The sequence below is a fragment of the Ursus maritimus genome, unplaced genomic scaffold, assembly GCF_017311325.1.
Source record: "Ursus maritimus isolate PB19 unplaced genomic scaffold, ASM1731132v1 scaffold_13, whole genome shotgun sequence".
Classification (NCBI taxonomy): Eukaryota; Metazoa; Chordata; class Mammalia; order Carnivora; family Ursidae; genus Ursus; species Ursus maritimus.
In genome coordinates, this window is record NW_024423675.1 from 26,550,774 (window position 1) to 26,567,588 (window position 16,815).

Genomic DNA, 16,815 nt, shown 5'->3' on the forward strand with positions numbered 1-16,815 from the left:
CCACCTTTTATATTTATCTGTATACTTATTTTTAGCAGTGTTGTTTGTTTTTTCTTCTGGTTTTGAGTTGTTGTTTATTGTCCTTTCACTGCAGCCTAAAGGACTCCTTTTAGTTGCTCTAGTAAAGCAGTTCTACTGGTGATGAGTTTTTCTGCTTTTGTTTTTCTGGGAATCTTTTACTTTCTATTTGATATTTTGAAGGATAGCTTTGCAGGATATAGAATTCTTAAATGACAGCTCTTTCTTTTAGCAGTTTAAATATAATCTCGTTGCCTTCTGTTCTCCATGGTTTTTGATGAGAATTTATCTGTTGATCTTAATGAAAGAGTTCCCAGTTAGACAAAACAAAGGCAGGCCCCTTGCATCAGTCCTTCAGGCAGCACCCACATAGGTCAAACAAACACAATTCCTTGGAAATATGTCTCCTTAGCTCCTTTTTGGAACTAGGAATTCACAGTGGAAATTCTGGCTTTCTTCTTCAAGACTGCTGCCAGACTTGGGAGGGAGTTAGTCAAGGGTAAATTATACTGCCTGAAATCTCTCTTACCACATTGTAGCCCTTTCTTAGTTAAAAGTTTTCTTGGTGACTATAAGTTTTTTACTATCTTCAAGAGTTCGGATATAGTTGATCCTGACAAAGTTTCCAAGTTTTTTTGGTTGTTTCTAGGAGGGGACAGGCTGCCAGAGTTACTGTCTCCACTATTTTTGCTGAGGTCACTACAGAATAGGGATTTTTTAAAAATCTAGTTTCTCTATACTTGTAACAGGTTACAGATCAAAAATACTGACAATCTGTTCAAAACAAACATCTCTTCTCAGTAGCTGATCTTCATTCAATCTGGCCCTGTATTCCTTGCTTCCTGAAACATATTTTTTTTATGGTTTAAAAAAATGTAATCTAATACTCTTTTTAAAGTATATAGAAATAATTTATTTAAGCACCAAACCCAATATTTGGTATCTTTTCTTTTTTTTTTTACTAAGATAATTTGCCCTTAATTTGTAATGCTTAGGCTACTTTTGCTAAGACTTTATGCATTCCTTTTTCTGCTCCTCTAAAGTCCCAGTGGAAAGATTTCATATTCAAAATCATATTATCTGTTACATTATATTGTGATTTAAAACAATAAATCCGTCAAGGTTTAAAAAAAATAAAGTATATAGAAGTAAATCAGCCAATATTCCATGATACCCTTTATTTTGAACATGTTTTATGTCTTGTAAGGATCTGTTCAGATCATAGATTCAGAATTTTAAAAATACAGCGGTGAGATATATAATGATTTTTTAAATTACCTTTTCCTACTTTACCACTTTGACTATGTTATAAAATATATTGAGAATTTTTATATTTTATGATATAAAATAGCTAAAAAGAAGAAATGAATGTAAAGTGACAATTTTCTTTTTTCTTTTCTTTCTTTCTTTCTTTTTCTTTTTTTTTTTTGGCAGGTTATTAACAAATTCAAACAGACTTACAACAACCAGAAATGCTGTATGGGCCCTCTCAAATTTATGTAGAGGCAAAAACCCTCCTCCAAACTTTAGTAAGGTATGACTAAAATATACAAATTAAGGAATCTATGTACATACACTTTTAAGTCTCCTTATAATAGACTTTCAGAGATTGAAGGAACTTTATGCTTTTTTTAGTAATTATTTTCTTTATCGACTAGATAACATTTGCACACGTACAAAGTCTAGAGATATACAATAGAAAGGAAGCTTCTCTTCTACTTTTACTTTACCTCATGATTGCCTCTCGGCAGCTAGTGTCACTTGATGTCTATTTATGTTAGTGTTGACTTTAGAAATCTTCTAGTTTAGTTCTTCTCATTTATTTCCTATAAGTGAAGTTCAAGCCCCCAAAAAGGTTAAGGTAATTCATCCAGGTCCACTATTAGTTATAAAATTGGAAAAGTAATTAGTCCCCAGTGGCTTGTGCTTTCCCAGTGTATTTTTTATCTGTTTAGAATATCTTTTTCCCCATCTACTCATATTCTGCTGCTAAAAGTATAGATTATTAATAACTTTCCAATCTAGTTCCATTTTCTTACCAATGAGATGTTAAAAAGATAGAATGTAGGTAAATTTCTGGGCTGCCATTATACTTCTTTTGAATTCAGTATCTATGAATGAAAGGGGAACATTGACTCTGGCACTAAGAAGAGCTCAAAATCTGGTGAGAATTTAGTAATTAAGTTTCTGGGGGCAAAAAATAATAAATTCCTAATTGAAAAATATGATGCATGAGCTGGTATGCCTTCTCATTTATACTTTCACCATTGCAGTTTGAAAAATGCATGATTTTAAGCCACATTTCATCTGAACCACCAACATGACTTTAAAATCTCATTGGTAGCATCATCTATTGATCTTTTACCACACCCCATAGCATGTTATGGGTTCAGTCATAGTTCATAAAATTTTTCCATAACCATCCATGCCTAGTCTATCCCATGTTCATTGACAAGTACATAATATGACTAAGAAGATAGTTAAAAGCATTGTAAAATATGCTAAAAAAATAAAAGGGGGAACAAAATTATTACTTCTTTTTTTTTTTAAAGATTTGTGTTTATTTGAGAGAGAGAGAGAGAAGAGAAAAGGCACACATGCATGCGGGGGGAGGGGCAGAGAGAGCGAATCTCAAGCAGACTCCCTGCTGAGCATGGGACCCCCCCCCCACCATGTGGGGCTTGATCTCATGACCCATGAAATCATGACCTGAGCCAAAATCAAGAGTCAGATGCTTAACTTAATGAGTCACCCAGGCACCCCCCAAATTATTATTTTAATCAGAAATTTGGTTTAATAGATATATATATCTTAGAAAAGTTTTGAGTAAACTATATACCATAGCTCCCCAAGGAAGCATTATGAAATAATGTTGCAACAATGGCCTTAGTTTAAAAGGTTTTTTTTTATAATTTTCACTTTAATAGTAGAAGGATAAGGGATGAATATTCGAACTGGGTATAGTACAAGGAAAAGAATATTTATGTGGTACACAAGTACTCCTCTATGACCTTTTTGTTTTTTTAAAGCATTATGTATAAAAACATCGTTTGGCAATGATTATTCTAGAATTGAAAGGAAAGAAAATGTTCATATTTTGTTTGAGGAGATAATAAGGATCAATTCAACTGATGGTGAATCCTTCGCCAGCTATTTGTAGGTTTAGACTTGCATATGTAGAATTGGCTTGCTAATTATATATGTATATATTCATGCTTTTAGCAGTCACAGTAATTTGTCTTTTTTACCTCTTAAAAATAGTATGGGATAACTATATTTTGATTGAGTCTTTATTCAGTGAACTTTAGTTTATACATTGCTTTTCATTTTAAATTTCTTTCTTTAAAATACGTTCCATTTAAGAGTTTGGAGGTTTTGGGGCGCCTGGGTGGCACAGCGGTTAAAGCGTCTGCCTTCGGCTCAGGGCGTGATCCCGGCGTTCCGGGTTCGAGCCCCACGTCAGGCTCCTCCTCTATGAGCCTGCTTCTTCCTCTCCCACTCCCCCTGCTTGTGTTCCCTCTCTCGCTGGCTGTCTCTATCTCTGTCGAATAAATAAATAAAAAATCTTTAAAAAAAAAAAAAAAAAAGAGTTTGGAGGTTTTTTCCCTTTGCTTTTAAAATAGCGTGCATCTGTATGTGTATATGTTGAGATAATAATTATGTGATAATAGTTGTAAATATATAATAAGTTTAAAATGCTATATTTCATTTTTCCCTTTTTTTCTGCTTAGAAACAGTATTGGATCTTTTTTTGTTCACATTTTGAGATCTTTTTGTGTTCCAGTTATATTACATGGTTTTTAAGAGTTCTTTAGCCATAACAAGCAGTAAAGATTTTTTTAAATTTTTGTAATAACAAGCATCTACTATAAAGGACTCTTTTAAAAAAGTTTTTCTTGTAGAGATGCTTTTCCTGAAGAATTTGCTTATTTGAAAGATACTGAAATTTATAATTTATAAAACTGATAGTCTAAACCACATTTTTCTAAGCTTCCTTTTTAAAAACGATTGCTTTTATGAGACATCTAATGGAACATTAAGGACTTTGAGAAGTTATATGAATCTTGAGAAGCCATGTGGTTATCTGAATTTCAGGCCAATTTACATTTATAATGGCAAATAGATACTATTTTAACAGCTGACCAAAAAAAAAGATTTCTCAATTAGGAGACTCTTGTTTTCTCTTCCATCCCACCTCTACTTCCTTCTCCATCCTCACTCAATTTATGACCCTGCTTCTTCACTGAGAAAATTGAAGCACTCTGAAGAGAACTTCCATGGATTACTACCATCACTACATTTGCCATCTTGTCATCATTTGTACCGCTATACATTCCTGTCATTGTTAATTACTTTAGCCATGCTTCTTTATAAAGTTAATTCATCTGTTTGGATACTACATAACTTTCTGTTTTCCCTATTCAGGGTCATCGCTCCAAGTCCATCACTCCTTTCCTCTCCAACATTAGTAATTGTTTTACTCTCTCCTACATCATTCTCAATACTATAAAAGTATACTGTTATTTCTCTCATGTTAAATCTTTTCTTAGTCCCTGAGAGTCCTGTTAGCTTCCATGTTTATTGCCACCCCATTTCTTTGCTTCCTTTTATAGCAAAATTCCTCATTTGTCTATTCTCATTGTCTACTCTCTCTCTTTCATTCTTGTTGAATCCTCTCCAGTCAGAATTTTCCCTCAGTCACTGCACTGAATCTGCTTTCACTAAGGGCACACATGTGTTCACATTGTGAAATCCAGGGGTCAATGATTAGACCTCATCTTAAACGACTTGCTGTATCACAGTGGTGATTTCTCAGTCTTCATCTTACCTGATCTCTTGCCTTCATATGACACATTTGATCACTTCCTCCTCCTATGTAATTTTTTTCACTTTGTTTTCAGGCTCTCTTTTAAGTTTTGCTTCTACCTCAATGATTGCTCCTTCTCAGATTCATAGTTCCACTTCTTTTTTTCCTCCTAAAAGTGAGAGTACAAAGTGAGTAGTTTTGGCTTTTTCGTATCTTTATCTGCATTCAATTCCTTATTGATTATTACCCATTCTGTGACTTTAAGTGTCATCCACATGCCAGCAACGTACAGATTTCAATGCTTAGCTCATATCTTCTTTTTAACTCCAAACTCAGCATCTTTATTTGGATAGCTAATAGACGTCTTAAACTTAACATATTTAAAATCTAATTCCTGTTCTTTTCCCTCAGAACCTTCTATGCCAACAGTCTTTCATATCAGTTATAGAATTTCCATCTTCCATTATTAAATGAGGTACTTCAACATTTTTTACCTGCTTTCTCTTTTATCTCATTCTCTACAATCACTCCATCAGTAGATTCTGTTGGCTCTACTTCCAAAGTATATTCAGGTAGGAGTTCCTCTGGCCAAATTTGGTACTGTTTGAGGATCAAGATGAATTAAGAAAAGGAAATACTTTTAACACATTGAATAAAAGAATCTGGGATGCCTGGGTGGCTCAGTTGGTTAAGCGTCTGCCTTCGGGGTAGGTCATGATTCCAGGGTCCTGTGATTGAGTCCCACAATGGGCTCCTTGCTCAGTAGGGAGCCTGCTTCTCCCTCTACCTGCCGCTTCACCTGCTTGTGCTCACGTGCGCGCTCTCTCTCTCTCTCTGACAAATAAATAAATAAAATCTTAGGGAAAAAAAAAAGAATCTGTGAGTCTATCCTAATACTAAAAATGGGGAAAGGAAAGCTCTTTTTTATAGAAGAAAGACTTCATATTAGAAAAGTCAACCACCATGCTAATAATTGATTTAGGCAAGAATTATCAATGCGTTCTAAAACATTTAGGTGAAAGATTGTTGGGGAACAGAATATTGACATGGTTGGAAAGTACTGACCTACAGAGTATTTATTAATTACAAAGGGGATAGGAGGGAGTTTTATTTACTGTTGAGAATTCTAGTGGACTTTAGTCACCTTAACCAAATGATTAAGTTTAACATTACTAATAAAGGGAAAACTGACATGATATGCCTTTAGATGTGACATGACTAAAAATGACGCATCATCACCTATGTAACACTCTTGCTGGAAATGTCTACTCTGAATCTAATAATGAGGGAAGTAAGACAAATCAGAATTGAGGAATGGTTTGTGAAATAAATGTGCTGGACTCGAAGAACATCAGTGGTGTGAAAGCACACAGATAAGCTGAGGAACTATCTAAGATTAAAAGGCAGTAAAGGCACACACCTATTAGAATCGTTAAAATCTAAGAAGCTAGTAATACCAAGTGCTGACAAGATGGATAGCAACTGAAATTCATATACATTGCTGATAAATGTAAAATGGCACAGACACTTTAGTAAGAAGGCAGTTTCTTACTGTGCCATTTAACAATATGGTACTTACCCAGGGAGTAGGACATAGTATGTCTACAAAAAGACCTGTACGTAAATGTTTATGAGAGCTTTATTCATAATCACCAGAAATTGGAAACAGCCCAAACGAACATCAGCTGGTGTATGGATATACAAATTATGTTTCATTCATATGGTGGAATATAACTCAACAGTAAGAAGCTACTGGTACATGTAACAACATGAGTGAATCTCACAAGAATTAAGCTAAACGAAAGAAGCCATACACAAATGCTGCATCTTGTATGATTTCATTAATATAATATTTTGGAAAAGACAAAACTATAGAAACAAAATCAGATCAGTGATTGCTGAAAGGGACAGAAGGGTAGTTTTAGAGGTGATAGGAATATTCTATAGCTTGATTGGGTGGTAGCTATACCACTGAATGTATTTGTCAAAACTCTCACTAGAACTGTACATCTAAGAAGAATTACTTTTACTGTAATTTATACTTCAATAAACCTGATTTTTTAAAGATACTAATGAGATATAACAAGTAAATGCAATGTTTAATTACTGATTAGATCGTGGATTGGAATTAAGTTTTAATTTAAAATATTTAAATTTGCTTTAGACCTTAGATGATATTATTGTACCAATAAAAAATTTTTGGATGTGACAATTACATTGTCTTAGAAGAGTGTAAAGAAATTCCATTTTTCTTAAGAGATACATGCTGAAGGATTAGGGGTGAAGTATCATGATAATATTTGTAGTTGGTTCTCAAATAGGCAGTAAACATATTTTTAAAATGTATTTTATATGTATATATATGTGTGTGTTGTGTGTATGCATATTTCCCATTTCATCTCACAATGTATTCAAAAGACATGTATTCAAGAATTGAGACGTAATAAAATGAGTAATTTTTACTGCTTGCTTCTACCAGGTAATTCTTAAATGAAACAGGCATCCTCCCGCCACCCCCCCTTTGCAAGTATGTGAATATAAAGAATACAAAGATCTGTGGTACATTTTGGTACCACTGCCTTGATTTATGCTGAGTTTTATTCACCATTGCTTTTGTAGCTTTACTGCAAATGTCAACAAAATGAAGAAGACTAATTATGTGTTAGTAGAATTATGAAAATGGTTTTGGCATTAAAGATTGCTTCCCTCAAGGTTTCAGGAATCCTTCAGGAGTCCGTGGACCACACTTTGAGAACCACTGGCCTACAACTTAATGCTTAATATCTGCTTAATATCTATATACTTCCCTCATTTTTTAAAAATATTTAATTTATTTATTTATTTGAGAGAGAGAGCATGAGAGTGGGGTGAGGGGCAGAGGGAGAAGCAGACTCCCCGCTGAGCAAGGAGCCCGATGTGGGACTCGATTCCAGGACTCTGGGATCATGACCTGAGCCAAAAGCAGTTGCTTAACTGACTGAGCCACCCAGACCCCCCCCCCCATCTTAAAGTGCTTGCTTATAAGTTACCTTTTCCATGAGCTCCACTCTGACTACCCTACATAGTAATGTAATCTCTTACTACCCCAGCCACTGACCTCCACATTTTTTCTGACCTCTAATTTTTTCTTAGCATCTTTTAACATAATACATTTTTAAAAATTTATTACATAATTAATTTTTTCAAAAAAACTTTCTTTCACTGAAATATAAACTCCTTAGAGTTAGGAATCTTTGTCTCTTTTTGTTTACTTATGTATTCCAAACTTAGAGTGTAATTCACATTGATAGGGCTTAAAACTTTTGTTGGGTAAATTTTCTGTGACTTTCTGTGAGAGTTTTTATCATTCACATTTTTTTGAAATTTTTATTTTCAGAATCATAATTTTCAAGAATTTTTTCTGTTCTCTGATTGCTCATCTTTAGCTAGAATTTTACAGGTGTTATAGCTTTTTGTATGCACCAGCAAATTATCTACCTGAGGATTTATAATTTTTTTGAAATTTTCTTTTTTCTGGTGTCTCTCTTTCTTTGTATGTTTTTGTTTTGTTTATGGTTTGTTTGTCTTAGTCTCTTTTTTATTGGGCGATCTCCTCATATAACTGGTGATCCTGGGCACTCTGGACATACTTAGGAGGCAGACACTAAAAGCGAAATGGAAAATAGGTGTAGAGGTGGGTGTATAGATTTGTCATTTCATGGGCTTCATTATAGAGTAATTGGGCAGCAAAACCATGTTTTCTTTGAGGAACTCAAAATTTCTGTATGTTTTCTGAGACCATTCTGTGTCTCCAGAGACAGATTTTCTAGTCTCCTGGTGGAAAGTGAATGGATTGGGTTGAACAGTAGAGTAGATAATACTACTGGAGATGTAGGATCTGGGCATTGGAAGAGAACTAGAGATTTTCATCAGTCAGTATGTAAACTTTTACTTAATCTCTGTAATTTCTGATCTCGTGCTTTATTTCAAACTTGTCTATGTCAGATATCCCAAAGTTAAGTTTCTGTAGTTCACTTTTTGTTTTTCAGTTTCTCCTTAAAATAAACCTCTAGTCTTTGGTAGCATTGAGAATATTAGATACCTACCTATAGTCTAACGTGTTTCTCATTTAGCTTTTTAAGCTTTCTTTCTGTTTTAGCACCATTTCTCTTCTGTGCCTTCTTTGATAGCTGTCACCTCTGATTCTTGAGGCCCTTTGGGGTGATGATTGGAGGATAAATTAGCTTTCTTCTTCTTTTTTAAATTAGCTTTCTTCATATTGGTAGTTCCCTCTCCAGGCATTGAGGTGTCACCTTTCTCTCATTTATAATCCTGTCCACAATATATTATGGGCATGATTACAGATGTCTGCTGCACTCCTCAGAGATGGGATTTGTATTTCTTTCTTCTTTGCCTTGTTTCTGAGAAGACAGTGGGTCAGAAATGTTTTTATTTTGCTCCCTTAAAACTAGAAATCTGTAGTGCTTCATTTTTTAAATCAGTAAAAAGATATGAACCAGTATGCTGATTTTTTTAACTCAAAAATTTATATTTGCTTTAAAAAATGATTCTCACAGTTCTCTGTTCAAGGAAGAGATCATTGGCAAGGGTGAAGGCATGATTATTTGGAAAGAATTCAGTTGTGCAGATTTGCTTTACTAACTTACAAACACGTCTATTTTGTAAGCGAACTGTTTTTTTTATTCCTGGGCCCTGGGGTCTTCCTTACAGAAAGGCCTAGCAGAGAAGATAGATAGGTATTTTCAGATGCTCATAGTTTATGTACTGGCAATCTTTAAAATAGAGGCAAAGAGAAAATTCATCTCAAGTATTAGAACCTTAAAAAAGCTGTCATTACTCTTTATTTGTGGCATATCTAAATTTAGTATATAACTCTTATCTGTAGGATACTTTAGGTTGCTGATTAAAAAAAAAAACTTGGGGTGCCTGGGTAGCTCAGTTGATTAAGCCTCTGCCTTTGGCTCAGGTCATGATCCCAGGGTTCTGGGATCGAGTCCCACATCGGGCTCTCTCTGCCTCAGACTACTGCCTACTGCCCCCCTCCCCCCCGATTATGCCCTCTATCTTTCTCTCCCTGTCAAATAAATAAATAAAAATCTTAAAAAAAAATGCTTTAAAAAAAGCTTTAAGGAATATAGAATCAATACTAATCGTGGCAATAAAAAGAGCGAACATCTCCGTGCTTACTACGTGTCAGGTACTGTTCTAAGATGCTACATGCATTCTTACTAGTATAACAGTATTGTTTTATTCCTGTTTTATAAATGAAGAAATTGGTTTTCAGAGATGTTAGGTAATTTGCCCATGGTCATACAGCTACTGAATCTAGGTCTGTCTGATTTGAGAAAGAAAGGATCATAGAATTTGTCTAATTCAGCCTTTGTTTCACAGATTTGGAAACTGAGTCTCAGAGAGGTGAAGTGATATGCTCATTTCACAACTAAGTAGTTATAATACTAATGCTAAAGAGATTTTAATCTTTTAATCTGTTTTCATGTATGTGGTTTTTCTTTTTTTGTAATTGAAGATTCAGGGTTTCAGTACATTAAGTACAGTTAATTAGTGACTTTCATTTAAAAACCCTTCAGATTTCTTTTCGTATTTTCTACACCTGTAGAAAATGGATTTTCTCAATTGATTATTAGATTTGTTTCCAGTAATGTACATGTAATAAGTAGGGTGAGGTTTATTTCAGTTAGATCATATTTCATGATGATATTAAACACAAAACTAAAACATTTTTACTTCTCTTAGCTTTGTTACGCCTTTTTGGGTGTGTTATGTGTGTGATTTAAACATAGGGGATCTCACATATATATTTCATTACTCTTAAAAACTTTACCACATATCTTATTTAATGTAAGATTAATTGGAGGGGTGCTTGGGTGCTTAGTCAGTTAAGCGTCTGATTCTTGGTTTCAGGTCTGGTCATGATCTCAGGGTCCTGAGATCAAGCTCTGTGTTGGGCTCCCCGCTCAGCGGGGAGTCTGCTTCCCCTCTCTCTCTTCCTTTTTCCCTCCCTCAGCTCATGCCCCCTCTCCCCTCTCTCTTTCTTTCTCTAAAATAAATAAATAAATCTTTTTAAAAAAGTAATTGGAAACAATCAGTTACATATTCATATATATGACCATAATTTTTTAAAACAATAGAATGTTTTAATTTCTGGTATTTTTATAGCATTAAATTTTTGTTTTAAAATGGGTTTCTGTACTTTCCCAAAGAAACCTGGTCTTAGATAGAGTAAATTGTTAAATATTGGCTCTTTTCTTTTCTTCCAGGTTTCACCTTGCTTAAATGTCTTGTCACGATTGTTGTTTAGCAGTGACCCAGATGTATTAGCAGATGTGTGCTGGGCCCTTTCTTATCTTTCTGATGGACCCAATGATAAAATTCAAGCAGTCATTGATTCTGGAGTCTGTCGAAGATTGGTGGAACTTTTGATGTAACTATGATTTATGTTTAATAATTGTATGATTGTGTATTAAATTTAGCAGTTAGGGTAATGGCCTTGTAAATATCTCAAGAGTGACTGTCTTTGGAGAGGATTGAAAAGCCATCAATCCCACTTTTCAGAACAGCTATAAGGCTGAAAAGTTGACCTTTTTAAATTTATATCTCATCCTTTAGTTGGAACTAATCATTTTGTGAATGTATTTCATTAGTTTTCATCTTTTTATGAGTGACAGGGATTTAATTTAACAGATATATATGGAATGCCTGTTACCTGCTAGAGTGTTGTACAACATATTATTAATGAAGTATAGAACTCGGTACCTGCTCCCACAGAACCAGTAACCTAGTTAATTGTTCATTACAGTAACTAATTTGTGTGAAAATCCATGTAGTGAAAACATTTCGTATTTCACTTGTTTTAGTATTTCACTTGCTAGGCTATTATTGCTACCCTCTTTAAAAAGAACGTATTTTTTGTAAAAGAAGTTAAAAACTTGTAAGAGAATTTGTTTTAAAAAGATACTTTCTTTATCTTTTTCTTTAAAAAGACTTATTATACTACTTCCTTTTATCAAAAAGCCATTAGGTAGGGTCAAACAAAGCAGATGGCACAAAGAAGAGAGGTCTGATAAGGAGTTATGGCTCTAGTCCAAAGACAGCATCTGAGGAGGGTAGGCTGGCAGGTCCAGTGGGGGGATCAGGGCTCAAGCTTGAGGATGGCACCCATTAGAGCGGAATAGCAAGCAGGCTGGAGCAACACATGATGGATAACAGCCTAGCTGGATCAGAAGCCAGTTTCTTATTTTTATTCTAAGAGAATGGAGATGCAAATATGGAAAGGAGGAAAGCCAGAATAATCTTGTGGTATTAGATTAGAACTGGAGATATCAATGTGAACTCATGGCTTTGAACATAAAGAGATAGATGTAGAAATAAATATATATGTAAGTATGTGTGTGTGTGTGTCTGTGTATGTGTGTATCCTCTTAAAGGGCCTGGGAGTAGTGACACATATGTACTAAAAAGCTAAACATACCAAATCTTGGTATTTAAACACTACCCTTCATTAACAGGAACCAAAATTCTTGGATAAATGGCTGATTCTAGGGCTGGGATTGAGAAAAAATAAGATGAACCTAGAAAGTAATAAGTGCTCAAAGAATGGAGAAATATCAAAAGGACACAGAACCCACTTGAGGGGACTCCTGCTGTTGAAGCTTCCAAACTTTGGATGATTTGAGCATTAAAATAAATTGTAGTAATATATTATAGCATTGAATAAAATAGGAATCCATGAGTCCACACTAAAATAAGTAGGTAGATCAATAGACTGAAAAAGCATATAGTTGGAATGATGGTATTACAAATCATTGGCAATAATATTAATAATAATTCAGACAATACACATCAAGAGGTGGTGAAAGTAGTGGTGAAAGTGGGATAAGGAGTGGGGTTTAACATAGTCTAAAAGTATTTCCTCTCAAAAATATTAATTATAAAAGGAAAAAAAATAATGTTGAAGTGGAGAAATCTGACAGACACCATTTTAAGTGACAAGTTCGGTGCCACTATTGTGGACAAAACATTATCAGGGGCTACCCTATGTGATGAAAAGACGATTGCATTTGTGATATCCTAGCATAAAGTATATAACTTGTATCTTAATCATGAGGAAACATGGGACAAAACGTAAAAATTAGTTTATGATCATTATAAATGTCAAGATCATGAAATAAAGGAAAAAATAGGAACTGTTTTGAATTAGAATAGAGACATGACAACTGGGTATAATACATAATCCTGGATTAGATTCTTTATTACAGAAGTATTACTGGCATAATTAGTGAAACTTGAGTGGAATCTCTGGGTAAAGAGTATACAGGACTATTTTGTACTATTTTTGCAAATTTTTTGTAAATTTTAACTCTTGCATAGTATGTAAGTTCATATTTTTATTTTTAGGCACAATGATTATAAAGTTGTGTCACCTGCATTAAGAGCAGTTGGTAATATTGTGACTGGTGATGATATTCAAACACAGGTAAGTTCAGACTTCAGTATGATAAATTGTTAAGATAATGGATTTTAAGAAATTTATCTAGTTTCATACTGCTTGGTTACATATTAATCAAGACTTTAGCATTACCATAACTATATAGGCATCTATAATGTGACAGTAAGCATATTCTTGATGATGAGTGATCTACCTCGAATTCCTGTATGTGAAAGCACTATCCTAGATCTATATAGATAGAAAGAAGTACAAGATAGGAGGTTGACTCTTGAAGGATTTATAATAAAATTGAGGAGAAAATATATACTAAAGCAAAAGCAAATTACCCAAGTTAGTGTATTGCTGAGAGCTGATTGGTCAGTAAATGCTACAGAAGTTTAAAGAGATCACCGTCCTAAGAAATCTTTGTAGATTCCGTAAAGAAGTTGTAATTAAAGCTTTATCTTAAAGTTGGGGAAGAACTTAAGTAGACTAGAAGAGATTTATGTGAACATAGGTACAGAGGCAGACATGTGTGAGTTGTGTTTAAGAGACATTAAACTAGGGGCGCCTGGGTGGCACAGTGGTTAAGCCTCTGCCTTCGGCTCAGGGCGTGATCCCGGCGTTATGGGATCTGGCCCCACATCAGGCTCCTCCGCTATGAGCCTGCTTCTTCCTCTCCCACTCCCCCTGCTTGTGTTCCCTCTCTCGCTGGCTGTCTCTATCTCTGCCAAATAAATAAATAAAATCTTTAAAAAAAAAGAGAGAGACATTAAACGTGACTGGAGAAGGAACTGTTAGTGAAAGGTGATTGATTATAAATGGTTTAAACGTGGGGTTGGTTGGAAATGGGAGGGTCTTTTATAGTAGATTGAAGACCTAGATTATGAGAATGGAAGGAAAGATAGCAAGGAAACATTTTCCGGGATAGTAAATACGTGTGTATCTGTCTGTCTGTCTGTCTGTCTTTCGGAGGATGGTGAGATACCAGAAAAGGTGTGATGTCAAGATTGACTTAGGTCTGGAGCAATCTTTCTTGAAGATAGGAACTAAACTCTGTGACACATTAGATTCTCCTTTTTTTGCCACCATAGCTTAAACTTCATTCTCATTTACATATTATCTTTTGGGTTTAATCTTTTCAAGTCCTATTTAGATATATAAGTTTTTAAATAGTTGATCCTTAGTAATTGATAGTTATTAATTTAAAATAGCTCTTTAAATGAGAGTGCCCTTTTTTTTTTTTTTTAAGATTTTATTTATTTATTTGACAGAGAGACAGCCAGCAAGAGAGGGAACACAAGCAGGGGGAGTGGGAGAGGGAGAAGCAGGCTCCCAGCAGAGCAGGGAGCCCAGTGTGAGGCTCTAACCCAGGACTCTGGGATCACGCCCTGAGGCGAAGGCGGACGCTTAACGCCTGCGCCACCCAGGCGCCCAGTGAGAGTGCCCTTCTAAACATAACACTCTTCAGCAGAATTTTGGTGCACTGCTTCATGCCTTCTTCTTCACCAAGTAAATCATTGTGGGTATTCTGAAAATAGGAACATAATTAATTATGACATGGAATGAAGAATGTAAAGGGACAAAGCAGAACATACTTCTTTACAAAAGAAAAGTGGAACAGTAAAAAAATTTAATGAAAAAAATTGACTTATTCTCTGCATTGAAGTTTCTTAACCAGTTACGGAATTAGGTATTTTCAAACTGATTTATTTTCATCATTTCATTTGGTAAAACTAGAGGTTGGATCCTGACCAGTCACTAAATCTCTCTTGAATTGTATCAGTTGAATTCTTGAGTGTATTTGTAAACATGAAGGACACACCTCTGAGTGTCCTGCTTACCCACATTTTAGTGGTTTGACAGAGCACTTTACTGCACCAGGTTTTGGCGAAGTGGGAGAGTAGAAAGTAGCAAGTACCTAAGTTTTACTTTGAGAGGAATTTCTTTTTTCTTAATTAAGTTTTTCAAGAGTGATTTTTGTATTTCTGTAAATCATTAGTCTATCTTTGTGTAGTTTTTTGCTACAAAACTTCTGTTTCCATTTCTGATTTTTGTTTCAGGTAATTTTGAATTGCTCTGCATTACCATGTCTCTTACATTTGTTGAGTAGCCCAAAGGAGTCAATCAGAAAAGAAGCCTGCTGGACTGTTTCTAACATTACTGCTGGGAATAGAGCTCAGATTCAGGTAAATACCTTTCAAACCAAAAAAAAAAACCAGGAAGATCTCTTAAGTCAGTTTGGACAAAAGTCAGCATTTTATCAGTGATTTTTTTTTTTTAGTGAGTGAGTTAAAAAAAATTCTTAAAAAGGATTTTACAGAACATGGCCTTTTCTCCTCTAAAATAATAACATCCATTTATAGTTGTCTAGTGAGGAATTGTGTGTGTGTGTGTGTATAAAATTGCCCACAGTGCTGGACACATATGGCTAGTCTTAAAAAGAGATTGATTTTTATTAGTTTTAAATAAGTTAGGTAATGATCTTCCTATCAAAACTTTTAAGTAATGATTTATTAGGGTCTTAACAAGCTTCTTGGGTGAAAAATTGAGTCAAAAATTACTTGTACATTTTGATCAAATATCTACCTTGTGCTTTATCATCTTTATTTTTTTATTATTTTTTTTAAAGATTTTATTTATTTGAGAGAGAGAGTGAGAGAACATGACCAGGATGAGGGGCAGAGGGAAAAGCAGACTCCCTGCTGAGCAGGGAGTCCAATGTGGGGCTCGATCCCTGGGACCCTGGGATCATGACCTGAGCCAAAGGCAGACGCTTAACCTAGTGAGCCACCGAGGCTCCCCTGCTTTATCATCTTTAAAATTAATATCCTGTTAATATGTTTTCCAGTTTTGGAAGTATATGAAAGTTTGTTGAAAGATTAGAAAGATTTCCAAAGGTATTTCTAAAAAGCATGACATTTTAAAGCCAATGGGTCTTAAAATTTCTCTACTTAATAACATTTTTAAAACAACATTGGCACTGTTTATGTTATCATTTTTCCTCCTCAGGCTGTTATAGATGCAAATATTTTTCCTGTTTTGATTGAGATTCTGCAGAAAGCAGAGTTTCGCACCAGAAAAGAAGCAGCTTGGGCTATAACTAATGCAACATCGGGAGGTACTCCAGAACAAATAAGGTATGATACAGAGTTTTTTAATTTGTTTTTTTTAAATATAAATGGGACAAAATAAAGTACTACATACTTTTTATTTGTTGATGAAACTAAAACATTATTTCTAAGTCAGTTTAATATGCATTTTTAATGTGAAATGAAAGCATTTGTTACATCGGTTATATTATTCATTCATAGTAGTTTTTGTTTTGTTTTGTTTTTCAGTAAAGGATAATTAACACCACTTGCCTTGGCAGACTATTTATGAAAAATCAGAGGTTAAAAATCTGAAAAAGAGCAGCTTTTATTAATTTGCAAAATATACTCTAATGGATATTAAATATTTTTTATACCATTAGAGTCACGTGCATATAACTTTATTATATAGAAATGGCTAATGAATTTGAACATCCACTTATTTAAAATAA

At 34.5% G+C, this 16,815-nt stretch overlaps 1 protein-coding gene across 2 annotated transcripts in view; it reads left to right on the plus strand.

The window, feature by feature from the left end:
- The window catches only part of KPNA5 (karyopherin subunit alpha 5), a 46,152-nt gene that overhangs the window by 20,798 nt on the left and 8,539 nt on the right, over positions 1–16,815 (plus strand). For both annotated transcript variants that reach the window (XM_040627687.1, XM_008691179.2), the window contains 5 exons: positions 1,453–1,552; positions 11,104–11,267; positions 13,241–13,319; positions 15,335–15,460; positions 16,284–16,411. In XM_040627687.1, the coding sequence (XP_040483621.1) occupies positions 1,453–1,552; positions 11,104–11,267; positions 13,241–13,319; positions 15,335–15,460; positions 16,284–16,411 (597 nt within the window). The remainder of the gene's footprint in view (positions 1–1,452; positions 1,553–11,103; positions 11,268–13,240; positions 13,320–15,334; positions 15,461–16,283; positions 16,412–16,815) is intronic.